A 17262-nucleotide genomic window follows, 5' to 3' on the forward strand; every position below is an offset into this window, starting at 1 on the left:
CGCAGGTTCTGGGTGACAGAGCAAAGCCCAACTTCAAGGATGAGGACTGTGAATGGTAGGTGGGGAATGGTGGCTGTTAGACATTAGAAATGGGAAACTAGAGTGGGGCACTGGTGGTTTATACTTGTAATCCTAGCTACTCAGTAGGCTGAGATTAGAGGATCATAGGCAGGAGAGTCCATGAGACTCTCATTTCCAATTAACCATCAAAAAGTCAGAAGTGGAGCTGTGGCTCAAGTGGAACAGCACCAGCTTTGAGCACAAAAGCTCAGAGATAGCACCCAAGCCCTGAGTTAAAGCTCCAGGACTGGCACTCCCCCCCCCCAAAAAAAAGGAACAAAAAGAAAGGGAGAAAGGAAAGGAGGAAGGGAGGAAGGGAGGGAGGAAGGGAATGGGAGAGGCATAAGGGTCATCTTGGGAAGGCTGGATTTGAGTAGGTAGAGTGGACCAGATATTGCTAAAAGCACTGGTGGCTAAAAGCACTGGATATAGATAAAAAGCCCTGGGAGGTGAAATGGTCACTTATACTCACGCAACCCATCTTTTACTAAGTACTTGCGCTTAATGAAGACGTTGTGCCTGGAGCTTGGAAAGCAAATACAAGCCCCTTCATCAGGACTGTCCACCATCCTAGGACAGATAGATAAGAGAGTTGCAAGGGACAGCCACTCTCTGATCCTTTGAGACGAAATGGAGACATGGGTAATAAAGGGCACCCAGGGCTCTGGCCCAGGGCAAGTGCCTGCCAAATGTTGATGACTAAACAAGAACACATATGACTGGGACAGGAAACTGGGACCCAGGGACAGTTCATATGAACTGCCAGAAAGATTGAGGCTAACTACACAGGGAAATAAGCTCCACAACTCACCTCTGGGAATACAAAGGTCTGTGTCCTTATCTCAAAGAAGATTCCAGAGAAGCACAACAGGCTGTGTCCCTGGCTGACCCACTGAGACATGAATTCATTTCCCAGGGCTTCAAATGGGAGCTCCAGAAAGTGTGGCTCCCAGTGTGGCCTCAAAGAAAATCCAAGCGTAATACTAATCAGAGCTGGCCCCTTCCTTTAAAAAAAAATCTTATTAAAACACCACAGAGATTGAGTAATGGATTGGCTCTATTTATAGTTCCCAGTTACCATCTCAGCAGTTCGATGAAACTCTCAGGAACTGTGTTTGAAAAGCAAGAGTCCTCACCTTTGGGGCCTGGATTAGGGACATGCAATTGGCAATGAATTTGGGACTGGAGCAATGAACATTTATAAAGAGCAAGTGGGTATGCTCCCCTGGGAGGCCCAGCCCAGCCTGTGGTTATTGGAGGCATGGCTATTCTTGTCTATATTTTGTCGATGCCACCAGGAGCGGAGGCCCCCTGGGACAAGCAGGAAGACTTCCCATGAGAATTCAGAGCCAAAAATAATATTGTACATTTTCCTACTTAGTCATCAAAAGTGTAATTCTTACTTAAATGTACAGGCAAGCTCTGATTCTTAGGATGGGTCCCAGGACAAGCGTTTCTGTGGCCTACTGGCAGAGGAAAACATTCAAGAGCAGTGGCTTGGGTGAGATAAAGACTTACTTTTGCTCGGTGGTCCAGAGCAAGGCAGCTCTTGGGCATCAGGATCTCATGTTGTGGCCACCTGTGAGCTCAGCCCTTGGCTTTTATCACCAGTGTGCCTCATGGTCCAAGAAGGCTGTTCAAGTTCTAGCTATTTCCTCCTTATTCCAGGAAGAAAGAGGAAAGTTGGAAAGAAACAAAGGGGACTGGCTGATTAGTCACCTCTTCAAGAGTGGAGTTTAATGACTTCTGCTTATCCTCAGTGGCCACCCCCAATAAGAACAACGGAGGCTGGACATTGGTGGCTCACACCTGTAATCCTAGTTACTCAGAAGCCTTAAGATCTGGTGATTGAGGTTCAAAGCCAGCACAGGCAGAAAAATCCCACTATCTTACCTCCAATTAACTAGCAAAAAGCTGGAAATGGAGGTATGGCTCAAATGGTAAAGTGCCAGCCTTATGGCAAAAAAAAAAAAAAAGCCAAGCAAGAGCACAAGGCACACACACACACACACACACACACACACACACACACACACACACACACACACACACACACACACACACACACACACCAACAGAGCAAAGGAAGCTAATGATCAGGGTTTGGTCCTTGAATCTTAACAGGGCTTCTGTTAGCAAGGAAGGAGACTGAACGTTGGTTCAGTAACCAGTCTCCCTGCCATAGCCCATACTTTAAATTGATCCCAATATTAAAGGAAGTCATAAATATACATAGGAGGTAAGTTCCATTTGGTTCTTTAACATCTTTGTTTAGTTTCTGTTCAGGCTAAAACAGACTTCCCTTTTAAGTATCATTAGAAAACAATAAGTCATTTGGCCTTCCTGGGATTGATAGGGAGAGATTTTTCACTCTCTTTAAAAAGTGGTGCAGCCTGGGCATCTCCTAGCTGATCATGGTGGATTTCTGCACCCTGGCAGCCATACCCACAAATCTGGGCACTCACTCCAGCCCTGTGTTCCAGGTCTGCTTGATGGCAGAGGTCCTTGCAGGCAGCTGCAGAAATCTGCTTAGAAGTCCTGGGGTGGATGTCTTGTTAAGCTTCTGAGATTCTAGCTCTGCTTCTTCTCTCCCTATGACAAAGCTGAAATTCCTGGAAAATGGGCAAAGGATGTTTGGGACATGACATGCCTTCTGCGTGGTAGCTTCTTTGGTATTTTCCTCCTCCCATTTGTGTCCACTAAACTGAAAAATTAGCGTCTGCTTCTAGCCACAGCTGCTGGGGAGGAAGGTTAAGAAATAATGCATGCTCACCAGGCACTGGTGGCTCAGGCCTGTAATCCTAGCTATTCAAGAAGATGAGATCTGAGGAAAGTCCGAGAGATTCTTATCTCCAATAAACCACTCAGAAAACTGGAAGTGGCGCAGTGGCTCAAGTGGTAGAACACTAGCCTTGAGCTGAAGAGCTGAGGGACAGCGCCCAGGCCCAGAGTTCAAGCCCCATGACCAACCAAAAAAAAAAAAAAGAGAGAAAGAAAAGAAAAAAGAAATAATGCGTGCTCAAGCTGGGCGCTGGTGGCTCCCATCTGTAATCCCAGCTACTCGGGTGGTTGAGATCTGAAGATTGTGGTTTGAAGGCAGCACAGGAAAGGAAGTTCATGAGACTCTTATCTCCAATTAACCACTAGAATAACAGAAGTGGCACTGTGGCTCAAAGTGATAGAGTATTGTCTTTGAGCAAAAGAAGGTCAGGGACAGTACCCAGGCCCTGAGTTCAAGCCCCATGACTGACAGAAAGAAAAGAACGAAAGAACAGAGGGAGGGAGGGAGGGAGGGAAGGAAGGAAGGAAGGAAGGACGGAAGGAAGGAAGAGAGGGAGGGAGGGAGGAAGGGAAAGGGAAGGAAGAAAGGAGGGAGGAAAGGAAGGGAAGGAAGGGAGGGAAGGAAGGAAGGATGGAGGAAGGGAGGGAGGGAAGGAAGAAGGAAGGAAGGAAGGAAGGAAGGAAGGAAGGAAGAAATAATGCATGTTCATGTCCATGTGCAGAGCTCCATGTGTTTGGAAGCTAAGTCTTGATAGAAGGGGAGATTTGCCAAGAAAAAGCAAGCAGGAAGATGATCCAGCAGAAAGCAGGCTGTGTGTGTTGCATACGGTCAAATCTGGGAAGTAAGCACATGAGCAAAAATCTTGGGTAGCATCTGAGTTGCAATTGATTATAAGGACAAGGGCAGGATTTGCAAAAAAGTTCTTTATAAATTTAGAATGATAACCCACCCATCATTTAGTCATCTGGTTTTTCTCACTTACTTTATATTATAATCTATCTTGGAGAAGTTATTTTTTTAGCTCATTTTGCCCTCAACCTTTTAGGTTTATGGAAAGTTACCAAAAAAAAAAAAAAAAAAAAAAAAAGAGCAATCCTGCTCAGGGTTCCCAGTGTTAGGGCCTTATATAATTAGGGTGTGTGTGTGTGTGTGTGTGTGTGTGTGTGTGTGTGTGTGTGTGTGTGTGTGTGTGTGTGTGTGTGTGTGTGTGTGCTGGTACTGAGGCTTAAACTCAGGTCCGTGTGTGTGTGTGTGTGTGTGTGTGTGTGTGTGTGTGTGTGTGTGTGTGTGTGTGTGTGTGTGTGTGTGTGCTGGTACTGAGGCTTAAACTCAGGTCCGTGTGTGTGTGTGTGTGTGTGTGTGTGTGTGTGTGTGTGTGTGTGTGTGTGCTGGTACTGAGGCTTAAACTCAGGTCCTTGAGCTCTCACTTAGCTTTTTCTGCTCATAGCTAGTGCTTTACTACTTGAGCTATACCTCCAGTGTAACTTACTATGGTTGGAGATTAGATTCTCTCAGGTTTGTCTGCCTAGACTGGCTCTGAATCAAGATCCTCAGATCTCAGCCTCTCAATTAGCTAGGATTGCAAGCATGATCCATGAGCCATCTCAAAGTTCATAACTGATACTTCTGCCAAAATTAAGAAACAATTAGTACACCATGGTTAACTAAAAAAACAGGCCTCATTTGGATTTCACCAGTTTTTCCACCAATGTCATCTCTTCCTGTTCTAGAACCCAATCAAGTGCCATGCTCTTAGGGATTTCTTAATTTTAGAGTGGTAAAATCAATTTTTATAGCTGTTTTTGTTCTTAAGGAGTTTTTCTATATTCTGAGAGATGATACAACACTGATATGTCATCTAGTTTTTGGTGATTAGTGAAACCATCTGGAATTTTATTTTGATGTAAGGTGTTAAGTAAGGATGGCCCTATTATTGTTTTGACTAGTTGGCCAACTTTCCAGTTCCCATAATGAATCCTCAGGTTCCCACCAATTTATGTATTTTTGTTCATCTTTTTGTGTTGGTACTGGGTCTTGAACTCAAGAGCTTGTGTTCTCACTTGGCTTTTTTGCTCAAGGTTGGCACTCTACCACTTGAGCCACAGATCCCCTTCTAGCTTTTTTGCATGTTAATTGGAGATAAGAGTCTTGTGGAGGGGCTGGGAAGGTGGCTCAGTGGTAGAGCGCTTGCCTTGCATGCCTGAAGCCCTGGGTTCGACTCCTCAGCACCACATAAGGAAAAAGCTAGAAGTGGCGCTGTGGCTCAAGTGGTAGAGTGCTAGCCTTGAGCTGAAGAGCTGAGTGACAGCGCCCAGGCCCAGAGTTCAAGCCCCACGACTGGACCCCCCACCAAAAAAAAAAAAAAAAAGAGTCTTGTGGATTTTTCTGCCCAGGCTGACTTCCAACTGTGATCCTCAGATCCCAGCCTCTTGAGTAACTAGAATTACAGACATGATCTTGAAGTGTCTAGCACCAAATTGGAAATATTTAGCTATACTAGTTTGTGTTACATGTTACTATGTGTAGAACATTGGGTAGAAAGTTTTTAGTGTGTTTTGGTATAAAAAAACATATAGCATGTTTCCATATCTCCTGGGCTAGATAATAAAATACTAGTAATTTAGCTTTATAATAAAATACTAACAAAATGCATATTTCTCTATATAGAGAAATGGTGCCCAGCCGGGCGCTGGTGGCTCACGCCTGTAATCCTAGCTACTCAGGAGGCTGAGATCTGAGGATCGAGGTTCAAAGCCAGCCCGGGCAGGAAAGACCGTGAGACTCCTATCTCCAATAAACCACCAGAAAACCGGAAGTGGCGCTGTGGCTCAAGTGGTAGAGCGCTAGCCTTGAGCTGAAGAGCTGAGGGACAGCGCCGAGGCCCAGAGTTCAAGCCCCACGACCGACAAAAAAAAAAAAAGAAAGAAAAGAAATGGTGCCCACATTCATGGACATAATCAACTACAGATCACAAACATTCTGGGGAAAAAAAAAATCTGTGCCTGTACTGAACACATGTGGATTTTTTCCTTGTCATTCCCTAAACAATACAACATAACAAGTATTTATGTCACATTAACTATTATAAGTAAACAAGAGATGATTTAAAGTTACAGCAGAATATGTCTAGATTATGAACAAATATGTACATAATTTTCTATAAGGGAACTGGATATCCTCAGGGGCCTGGTCTCCATGGGAGGGGGGGGTCCAAGGACTAATCCCTGCTACCAACCCTCCCCCCCTCCCCCCCTCCCCAGTATTTGCTTTAAGGAGATCACCACATTCGGGGGAAGCAGACAGGCTGCAAGTATAGGGCACAGATGATTGGCACCTTGAAGTCCTCGGTCTACCTGGGAGTCAGGCTGGATAGGAAGCAGCCTGAGACCCATGAAGGATTCTAGTTTCAGTGATCCAACCAGAGAAGCAGTCAGAGGCTGTGCCAGGCTCCAGGAAGGCAGTGGGTAGAGGCCTGGAGCTAAGGCCCTGACCCGGAATGTAGAAAGGGAGCCCCAAGGGCTTGGGGTGGGACTGGGAGTGTGGTAGCCGGGGAGTTGGCCAGGTGGAGAAGGAAGGGGACTCAGATGACCTCATGGGTCCCATCCCTAGTCTCTCTGGAATTCCTCAGTTGCTGACTTTCTTCCCAGGAACATGTTCCCAGCCAACCTGGTGGAAGCCACTTTCAAACAGGTGAGCTGGTCACTGGGAATGATGGGGAGGTGTGGGAGAGGCCGCTGGCTACCCTGTCTGCTGGAGGCTGCAGGACACTGGGGGTGGAGATCCTTACAGCCTCACACAGACACACGGGCACACCTCTGCCCTGCATTCCACTCCTAATGAAGAAACCTTAGCACTAGGTGCCATCCCATCATCCCATGCCATCCCCACGTGCAGTGGAGCCCAATCCAAGTCCTCGATGAGGAAACTGAGGCTAAGAAGGATTAGATAATCTACTCAACATTAGAGTCCTGGGAAATGACCAGCCAGTAGATGAACTAGACCTGTCTGACTTTTAAACCTGTTTTCTCTCTTTCTAAAAAACAATCCTAACAGGGCAGAACTGTGAAAACAATCTAAAGGACCACAAGGGAGGATAGACAACAGTTTGGCCTCATGTTAGGCTATTACATCATCACTGAATATTGTGCTTTGGTGAGGCGGAGGCTGGCCTGATTTTTGTTTTTTGTTTTTTTTTGTTTTTTTTTGTCGGTCGTGGGGCTTGAACTCTGGGTCTGGGCACTGTCCCTCAGCTCTTCAGCTCAAGGCGAGCGCTCTACCACTTGAGCTACAAGCCACTTCCGGTTTTCTGGTGGTTTTATTGGAGATAGGAGTCTCACGGTCTCTCCTGCCCGGGCTGGCTTTGAACCGTGGTCCTCAGATCTCAGCCTCCTGAGTAGCTAGTATTACAGGCATGAGCCACCAGCGCCCGGCTGGCCTGATTTTTGAACTCAGGGCCCTGTGCTTCTATAATCAGAAGTAGGTGCTCTACTATTTGAGCCACACCTCCAGCCCTTTTTGCTTTAGATTATTTTTCAGGTAGGGTCTCACACTTTCTGTGTAAGACTGCTTCATATCTCTTCTGTGTAGCTGAGATTATGGATTGACCCACCATGCTCAGCTTTGAAGCATTTTTGTAGCTCCCACACAATATGCTCAACTTTGAGCTGCTGCTGCTGCTTCAGTTGATGTAACAGTAATGTTTACATAGGGCTCACGTGCCAGGAACTGCTGGGAGCATTTTATATAGTCTCATTTGATCCAGACAGGCACTAACATAATCCCATTTTACAGATGAGAAAAACAGGATTGCTGAACCAGGTGCTGGTAGCTGATGGCTGTAATCCTAGCTACTCAGGAGACTGAGATCTAAGGATTACTGTTTGGGCAGAAAAGTCTGTGAGACTCCTTTTTTTTTTTTTTGGCGGTCATGGGGCCTGAACTCTGGGCCTGGACGCTGTCCCTCAGCTCTTCAGCTCAAGGCTAGCGCTCTGCTACTCCAGCCACGGCGCCACTTCCAGCTTTTCCTGCTTATGTGGTGCTGAGGAATTGAACCCAGAGCCTCATGCATGGTAGAGCACTCTACCACTGAGCCACCTTCCCAACCGGAGTCTGTGAGACTCTTATCTCCAGTTAACTAGCAAAAAGCCAGAAGTACAAGTATGGCTCAAGTGGTAGAATATCAGCTGTGAACGAAAAAGCCAAGCAAGAGCTCAAGCAAGAGTTCAAGCCCAGAACTGGCATGTTCTTACACACACACACACACACACACACACACACACACACACAGAAAACACAAAGACCTTAGGTCCCAGTCCCACCCCCTGAAGACTTACCTTATTGACACTGCGATGGTTGAGAGGACCCCCTTGTTTAGCTCCCAAGGACTTAAACACCAAGGGAGGGGGATAGGCTGGCTGGCTCCAGGTAAATAGGTGCTGACTGGTCAGAAGGGGCTACATTGGCGTTAAGGATTACCTGGTTGATGAGGAGATGGACCAAAGGTTAGAGGGAAAACCAGGCAGGATGACAATTCAGGAAGGGAGAAGAAGTGGGCCTAAGGGGAAACATGGCTAGGAAGTATGTAGATGGGAGAAGAAATCTCCATTTTTGTCTGGATGGAATATTGATGATCCCTGCCCTACCCACTTCACATAGTGCTGTCAATCAATAAGGGAGAGGTTTTGTGGTTGCTATGAATACCAGCCCTGGACTCTGACTCCTTCCTGGGTGGCATGTCACCCACCAGTACCGCACCAAGACCACCCCGGTTGTCAAGGCTCCCAAGCTGGCCACAGAGGAGGCCCCTCCCCGACGGATCCTTATCTATGGGGTCCAGGAAGAGAATGGCTCTCACGTGCACAACTTTGCCCTGGACTTGACCCCACCACCAGAGATTGTTTACAAGTCGGAGCCTGGCACCAGCGATGGCATGAATGTGCTGGGAATTGTCATCTTCTCTGCCACCATGGGTAAGTGCTCCCGGCCAACCCCCACCCCACCAGAATTCACCTGTAGCCTTCTTTTCCTATCTATTAGAGTGACTCGGCTCCTGTCCCTTATTGAGGGGCACTGGGCTGGAGCCAGGGGCTCCTGTCTCAGAATGGGGAATTCCTATGCTGGGGGCTGGTTTGTCTCAAAGAGTACTGCCTCTCTCTTCTTTTGTGCCCCTGGACCTTTGATTAGGGTCCCTTGATGACCTGCTGTGCACTGTCACTGTTTATGAAGGCCCTCCCTCCAGCCCACCCACAGGGTTCCTCACTGGCCATTTCTTTCTTCTGTCTGTGCCATTGCTTGGAGCCCACGGTGACCTCTCTGACCACACCTTTCCCTTTGCTACTCTTCTCTGGGTCTCTTAGGCTCCCAACCTCAAGTGACTTATCATAAAGCCACAGGGCAAGGCTCTAGGGTCACTTGAGGACTGTATCTCTTTTTTTGGTCAGTCGTGGGGCTTGACCTCTGGGCCTGGGCGTTCAGCTCTTCAGCTCAAGGCTAGCGCTCTACCACTTGAGCCACAGCACCACTTCTGGTTTTCTGAGTGGTTTGTTGGAGGTAAGAGTCTCACAGACTTTCCTACCTGGACTGGCTTTGAACTGTGATCCTTAGATCTCAGCCTCCTGATTACAGGTGTGAGCCACTGGCACCCACCTAAGGACTGTATCTTTAACCAAAAAAAAAAAAATCTTGTTCTTGAAGAGGGACCCATCTGTATAGCTTCAGTCTCCACAAAACCTAATACCGTAATTCTGCCGGCACGCCCCCACACACAAGGTTTCCTACCCCTAGACTCAATTAGGTTCACAAACCACACATTCTCTGCCCAGATCACTGCCAGAGAAACGGGCCTTAGTTGCTGTTGGAGCGATTGTGGGGAGTCTGCATGGCAGCCGGGGCAGCTCTGTGCAGGCTGAGGCATGCTGGCCTTGTTTGCAGGAATGACTGGACGATATGGATTGGATCTCACCACCTTGGCCACAATGTCAGGCCTGTGGAGAGACCAGGGCTAGAGTGTGCAACAAACAGAGCTACAAGTCCCCCCTTAGCACCCCTGACAGCCAGCCCCCACTATTAAACCTCCCTCTCCCACCTTCAGAGCATCTGTTGACTGAGCCAAAGAAACCTTTGACACAGATGTGTGTACGCATGAACCACACCAGTGTGGCTCACCAGTGTGAGCCACACCAATTTGTGCCCATACCTGCTGTGTCCACCTCTCTGTGCCCACAGCTGCCCATGTGAACAGGGCTGTGCACAGCTGCTATGAACAGGGTTTTCCTGCCCTCCTCCCGCTGGCCTTGCTGTGGAAGAACCCCACTGCCATAATCGAGTTCCATGCACATTAACTCCAAGCCAGCCAGAGTCCCTGGACACCCCCAGGGGCATCCAAGTAGAGGCTAAAGCAGGAATCATCTAGAAAGGGATAGAGCTGTCATTTGAGTCTACATCAACCAGGCTGCCACAGATCAAATGGGTCAGGTCGATCCAGCTTCACTTCCAATTCTGGCCTCTCTTGTCTGCCAGCAAGGTGTGCCCTCTTCACCCCAGTGTTCCAGGCATTGCAAGATGCCGGGCAAAGACCCCGAGGCAGTGAAGAGCTTCAAGAATGTAAGAAAACTGAAGAAGACCAGGGCTAGGGCATGGCAAAAGGAAGAGCAGGGGGAGATAGAGCAGGGTTATAGGTGGGGCTGAAGCTGGGGGAGGGGAGGAGATGTTGGCTATGGTCCAAGGACACAGGTCACCCATTAATGGCTGGTCAGCAGAAGCATTTTTAGTTCAAAGGGAAGCCATCCACCACATTATGGCAGAGGCTGGAGGTGGAGGCTACAGAGGAGAAGAAAGTGGGCATCATCTGCCAGACTGAGATGTGCTCTGTGTGTGTGTGTGTGTGTGCGTGCGCGCGCATGCATGCACATGCGCGCACCCTGACCTGATGCATCTATGATGTGCTGTTTGTCCCTATAGGCATTATGCTAGGCCGCATGGGTGACAGTGGTGCCCCCCTGGTCAGCTTCTGCCAGTGCCTCAATGAGTCTGTCATGAAGATCGTGGCGGTGGCTGTGTGGTAAGCCTTCTTCTCCAGGGAGGCTCCTCCTCTGTCCCCCCCCACTCCCTCAGTCCTGGGTGGAGCCGTGGGAGGCTCAGAGATCAGACCACCCAGAGATGTGGTACCAGGGCCAGGCTGGGACCCTTGCCTGTCTTGTGCGGAGCTCCAGGGGCTGCCCTGCCAACCCCAGGTACTTCCCCTTCGGCATTGTGTTCCTCATCGCTGGCAAGATCCTGGAGATGGATGACCCCAAGGCCGTTGGAAAGAAGCTGGGTTTCTATGCCATCACTGTGGTATGTGGGCTGGTGGTCCACGGCCTCTTCATCCTGCCTCTGCTCTACTTCTTCATCACCAAGAAGAACCCCATTGTCTTCATCCGTGGTGTCCTCCAGGCCCTACTCATCGCACTGGCCACTTCCTCCAGGTAGCTCTGAGGTGGGCCGGGCAGGTGGAATTCTGTCCATCTGTCCATCATTTGTTGCTGTGCCAACAAGACTTAGTTTAGGACTTGATGCTCAAAGCCCCACCAGCCTTGAGCCTTTTTCTGCCCACCATCCCTAAAGCTCACTTACTTCATAAAGGAGCGAGTTCCTCACCTCCAGGGCAGAGAGCTATAGACTGACAGACTCTTGTTGCTTTCTTGGTACGTCTGTTGGGTCAGGCCCTGCACTGTCAGAGGGAGTCCATCTGTCCGCTGTCACTGGATGTCCTGGCTAGATGCTGGGCTTCAAGATGGATAATTGTTATGTCATGCACTGGCTGTGTGATGTTAGGCAGTCACTTAACCTCCCTGGGATTGTCCCAGCCTCCACAGCAACCCTGTGAGGTAGAGGCTCAAATGATCTCATACTCATATTGGGATAATTTAAGCCTCTACTGTATAGGATTGTAATGGAAGCTGGGATGATCCAACCAAGGTAAGAAAAGTGGGTGGGAGGTTGTCCTATGAACCTACAACTGGCTTTAGGAACCCCAAATCACAGCTGCACACAGAGGACCTCAGGGAATCGGGATGGCACAAACCACGCTGCCAATCAGAAGGAAGGCAGGGGTCAGTTGCTGAGAGGAAAAAGTGTCCTCTCCACAGTAAGTAGCCAAGTTCCCAGTGAAAGGGTTGAAGTTGAAGGAGCCAGGCCCTGCTCTTCCTGCTCTTCCTCCAGCCCTCGCTTCTCTTCCTTGGTTCTCAGTCTCATTCTATGAAGTGCCCACAGTCCTCACCCCTGAGCAGAGGCACCTCCCAGGATTCTGCAAGGCCAGACACTGTTCTAGGCACTGGGGGGGTAGAGGGCTTGACCCTGCAGTAGCTCCAATATCTGAATATTGTGTGGGAGAAAGAGACCAAGGCGCCAGGTAAAGTGACATGCCAAGACCCTTGGTCCTAGAGAGGGACTCTAGGTCCAGACATTCTGGCCAAAGCCCCCATGACCCTCTGCTTCAAATACTCCTGGCCCATCAGTATGGCACTAACTCAGAAAGAGTCAAGTACACCTGGTGCACATAGCAGGTGCTTTGATGGTGGTGGTTTACTCGCAGCCTGCCCTGTGAGTATACCTGTCAGAGCACCTGTCCTCCATGCTGTGGACTAGCTGCTTGGGTTGGGTGGCTTCTTGGCAGAGGCCTTGCCCATCTTGGAGGAGCAGGGTGGGCAGACACCAGCTCCTCTGCCCATAGCTCAGCTACACTGCCCATCACCTTCAAGTGCCTGCTGGAGAACAACCACATTGACCGGCGTATTGCCCGCTTTGTGCTGCCCGTGGGCGCCACCATCAACATGGACGGCACTGCACTCTACGAGGCTGTGGCTGCCATCTTCATCGCCCAGGTCAACAACTACGAGCTGGACTTTGGGCAGATCATCACCATCAGGTAGAGGTCTCTGAGGCCCATGAGGCCAATCCACTCATGCTGCACTGGCCTCTGGGACTTTGGGACCCTGGGGAGGATCAAGGAGGGGGCTTGAGCTGGACAGGTGGACAGCTGGACAGGTGGGCAAGGTGGGCCAGCCCCAGCCCACCAATCTGATCCTGCAACTCATGTCCAGAGCAAGGTAGGAGCAGACACCCATTCCAGACATGTTTCCTCAGCTTCCTTGGATTCTCCTGATGCCAGGGGACCCTAAGGCCACGGGAATGTGAGCAAGGCTGTACTTCCCTGAGACTCCCAGATGTGGTGTTCCTAGAACCCCACCTCTACACAGCTGTCCCAGAGGTCCTAACATGTTGGCCTCTTCCTTGAAGTGCTGCAGGCCCTGGCAGGAGCCTTGCCACTTCCTTCTCCCCCTCATCCTCCTCTCCTTTCCTCCGGCAGCATCACGGCCACCGCAGCCAGCATCGGGGCTGCTGGCATCCCCCAGGCTGGGCTTGTCACCATGGTCATAGTGCTTACTTCTGTGGGATTGCCCACTGACGACATCAACCTCATCATCGCTGTGGACTGGGCTCTGTGAGTGTACTTGGTCCCCACCCCAGCCCCACCCCTTGGTGAGGGCAGCAGACAGCTGGGCAGGGGGGCTGTGCCCCCTCCCCAGAGCTGCTATGCAGAGTGGGGTATCTCACTCATCCACATTGGCCTGGCTCTGTGACTTGAGGACCTGCCATTCACAAATGAAAACAGGAGGCTCCTTGTTCAAAAATTGTAAAGAATCTCAAGATTGTGACCACAGAACATCCAACCAGACCTTGATGTCTGGGAGCAGGGCCCTGGGTAGCACACTGCCATGTATTAGTGAAGCCAGTCCTGTATCAACCAAATCAATGGCACCAAAGAAGGGCGGACTGGGAGCTCTGTCCTGCCAGTCACTGCCTGTGCAGGTGGGCAGTGGCCTCCCACCATTTGGGTTAAGAATGGCCCTCTAACCAGCTCCTGTTAAGGTACCCACGACTCACTGGCCATCTTGGCTCTCCAGGGACCGCTTCCGTACCATGATTAATGTGCTGGGTGATGCTCTGGCGGCGGGCATCATGGCCCACATCTGCAGAAAGGACTTCGCTCGGGACACAGGTGCGGAGGTAAGAGCAATGCCCTTCCAGAGGCCATCAGGGAGTGGAGCCAGGTAGGATGGACAGGGCACCTGATCTTCCACCTACACACTGGACAGCCCTTAGCCATTCCCCCTACATCTCTGGGCCCCACCTGGTATCTTTGTGGCAAGGATAACTAACATCTCTAACAGCAGGTGATTGAATATGTGTCAGGACTCACATTGCACTTCCTGGTGGCGCATATAACACTGGTCCGCTAAGCAACTCCAATGTCTGTGGGATCACTCAGGTGCTCTTTAGGGCCCCCTTATAGCCACGTGTAGCAGACTGCACCCACCTCATGGGGAGGAAGCTCAGGCTCAAGTGGAGGGCTACCAACTCCCTCCCCAGACCCTGTGAGTCAGGTCTGTCCTCTACTAAGCCTTGACAGGACAGGTTAGCAACTGGGGCTCTCAGAAACTTATCACCTGCTAAGACCACCAGCATGTCTACAGGAAAATCCCTCTTGTGGCTCCTAGCCCTGAGTCTGCTCTGTTGTACCCACTCTCAATCCATTCTGATCCTATTATGGCCTTCCCCCCCCCCCCCCCCACCTCCAGAAACTGCTGCCTTGTGAGACCAAACCTGTGAGCCTTCAGCAGCTTGTGGCCACCCAGCAGAATGGCTGTGTCAAGAGCGTGGCTGAGGCCTCTGAACTGACCCTTGGCCCCACCTGCCCCCACCATATCCCAGTCCAGGTGGAACAGGATGAGGAGCAAGCCACTGCCAGTCTGGACCACTGCACCATCGAGATCAGTGAGCTGGAGACCAACGTCTGAGCCCACGAGGCCCAGGCGAGGCCTCTGGGACCAGGGGTTAGAGACAGGATTAGAGCTCAGAACTCACCTGAGCAGCTAGCCAGGCTCACATGCACTCTTCTCACCTTGAGCGGCTGAAACTAACCACAGATAAGAAATGGGTCTCAGAGAAGGGAAGGCCACCTTCAGGACCCCGGCCAGACAGCCATATGGCCCAATCCCTAGCCGTGACCATTTCTACCACATAAGCCTGTTAGGGCACCAGGTGACTCTTGGAGCTAAAGAAAACAAAGACACAAACAAACAAACAAAAAAACACTTGTCCAAAGTCTCAAGCAAGCAATGTCAAGATCAAGATGTGAACTCAAGTCTTTTGGAGATCTGGCCACTACCTCCTAGCAGACAGGACAGCATGCAGGACCTCTGGTAGCCCCAAACAACCACTGCTTCCAATTTAGGAAGATATAACAATGACCTAGTTTCTGCCCCAGCTGTGTCCAGACCCAGGCCAGTCCCACACCCCACCCCACAGCATGTGACCTCAGCCAAACAGCTCTTCCCAAGGGCAGGTCCATCTGGGGGCCAAGACCTGCTGCCTTCCACATGCCACCGTCAGCCTGTCCCTGTCCATCAGTTTTGTCCTGCAGAGCGTGTCTAATGGGAAGACAGTTATCCTCACTGGGGCTGGAAAGCCCCATGGGCACATCCAAAGCCAGCCTCCCATGGGACAAGTGAGCAGGCCAGGCCCCAGAGAGCAAGGCTCAGCCTGAGTTGTTCTGGCCAAGATGCCAATGGCACACCAGGGGATATGACTCTCCAGAGATAAGTGTGGCAAAGTGGAGTCTGAGCTCCTAATTCTTTCTATGTTTGCAAATTCAGTGCTAAATAAAAGTCTTTCATTTTTCAAGACTTGTGGGTACAGGGCCTGTACTCGGAGCAGCACCTCTTTACTGGGCTAATGAAGGCTACTGAGGTACAAATGAGTCTCTCTTGGTGGCCAGAAGCAGAACAGGTCTGTCTGAGCTGTCACATGAAGAAGACAGCCCAAACTGGCCTGCCTAGGGACCTGTCTCAGCAGACCTTTCTGTGCCTGGGAATTTTCCAGGGGTCACAGTATTATAGACAGAGCTCCATCCCTGACCTAGGCCTGGCTCTGCAGGCAGGCAGGGTCCTGAGGTCAACCCCCATAAAAGGAAATCTCAGCCCTACTCCCTTTGGTGAATGCTTTGCCTTAGGGGACATGACCAAGGACATTTCAGTGTCTTTCCAGTTCTTGTCCCAAGGGATCTCCGGGAGGCCTGTAGGGGACACAAAGGGACCTCAACACATAGCCTAGAGTGGGTGTGTTTGGTGGGGTCAGGAAGAGTCATACACCATGAGATTCATGAGGACACCAAGGCCTGGGGAGACAACAGGCTTCTATAAGGTCCCTGAGGCAGAGGGAGCTCAGGAGGGTACCTGTTCCTCTTATCTCCCCAATTCCTGAACTATATCCATCCTTCTTCCACTGTCAGTATCTAAGAAGTCCAGGAAAGGCCTAGGACACAGCCTCCCACTGCAGGCTGAGGGCTGGAAGACCACTTGTTGAGGCCTAGACACCAGGAGAAGTCAAATATCGAGCTATCAATCCCTGCCACTTTCATGTGGACAAACTCATTTGCCCCTTCCCTGAATTCCCAAATGGAGCTGGGTGCCAGCAGTTCATGCCTGTAATCTTAACTACTCAGGAGGCTGAGATCTAAGGATCAAAGTTCAAAGCCAGCCTGGGCAAGAAAGTCTGTGTGACTCAAGTGGTAGAGCATTAGCCTTGAGCACAAAGGCTCAGGGACAGTGCCCAGGCCCTGAGTTCAAGCCCCAGGATACTCTCTCTCTCTCTCTCTCTCTCTCTCTCTCTCTCTCTCTCTCACACACACACACACACACACACACACACACACACACACACACACACACACACACACACACACACACACACACACACAGTCCCCAAATGGAGCAATGAAGTCTGCCCTGTAAGGTAGGGGGTTGCTCTTTGGTGGAGTGGGTAAGAGTACACTTACACACCTCCATTGGATGAGAGGTCACTACTTCTTGGCTGTCTCAGTCCACAGCAGGGCAGCTCTGCCCATCAAAGCTAGTGCCACATCTGTAACTTCCTATCCCAGCCCACTCTGCCCCTGCAGAGACCTTATTCCCAAGTCAGCTCTGTCCCAGCTCCCAGAAACTACCTCTTGTCCCTCTCCACCTCTACAGATAAACACCATCATAATATCTTCGGGGTACAGAGGTGGCCCTCTTGGCAAACCCTAAGCAAAATCAGGGAGGTCCTCTACTTGGACACTCAGTATCTGGGAATGCAGAGCGAGCTCTCAGGCCTAATGAGTGTGGTGGTCCCAGCCCTACCTGATGATTCTCACCCAGCTGAGAGCCATACACCTCCCACACCTCCTCCTCTGCCACTAAGCCCCATCTCCCTCACCTGCTTCTCTTGGGGTCCCCAAGAGCTGCTGGTCTCACCAGCAGCTGAGGACCTGTATCCCACCCCCCCCCGCCCCCCAAGCAGATGCCAAATCAGCACTTTCTGGAAACACAGACAGACAC

General features: G+C 50.4%; 1 protein-coding gene across 1 annotated transcript in view; it reads left to right on the forward strand.

Moving 5' to 3' along the window:
• Slc1a7 (solute carrier family 1 member 7) overlaps positions 1-15568 on the forward strand; it is a 57759-nt gene extending 42191 nt beyond the window's left edge. The window contains exons 5-12 of the mRNA XM_069987629.1: positions 6490-6532; positions 8589-8811; positions 10802-10901; positions 11074-11307; positions 12555-12749; positions 13191-13325; positions 13789-13891; positions 14464-15568. Coding sequence (XP_069843730.1) covers positions 6490-6532; positions 8589-8811; positions 10802-10901; positions 11074-11307; positions 12555-12749; positions 13191-13325; positions 13789-13891; positions 14464-14682 — 1252 coding nt within the window. The 3' untranslated portion in view covers positions 14683-15568. The remainder of the gene's footprint in view (positions 1-6489; positions 6533-8588; positions 8812-10801; positions 10902-11073; positions 11308-12554; positions 12750-13190; positions 13326-13788; positions 13892-14463) is intronic.
• The last annotated feature ends 1694 nt before the right edge of the window (positions 15569-17262 follow it).

Source organism: Dipodomys merriami, unplaced genomic scaffold, assembly GCF_024711535.1.
Source record: "Dipodomys merriami isolate MVZ:Mamm:240054 unplaced genomic scaffold, mDipMer1.0.p SCAF_34, whole genome shotgun sequence".
Lineage (NCBI taxonomy): Eukaryota > Metazoa > Chordata > Mammalia > Rodentia > Heteromyidae > Dipodomys > Dipodomys merriami.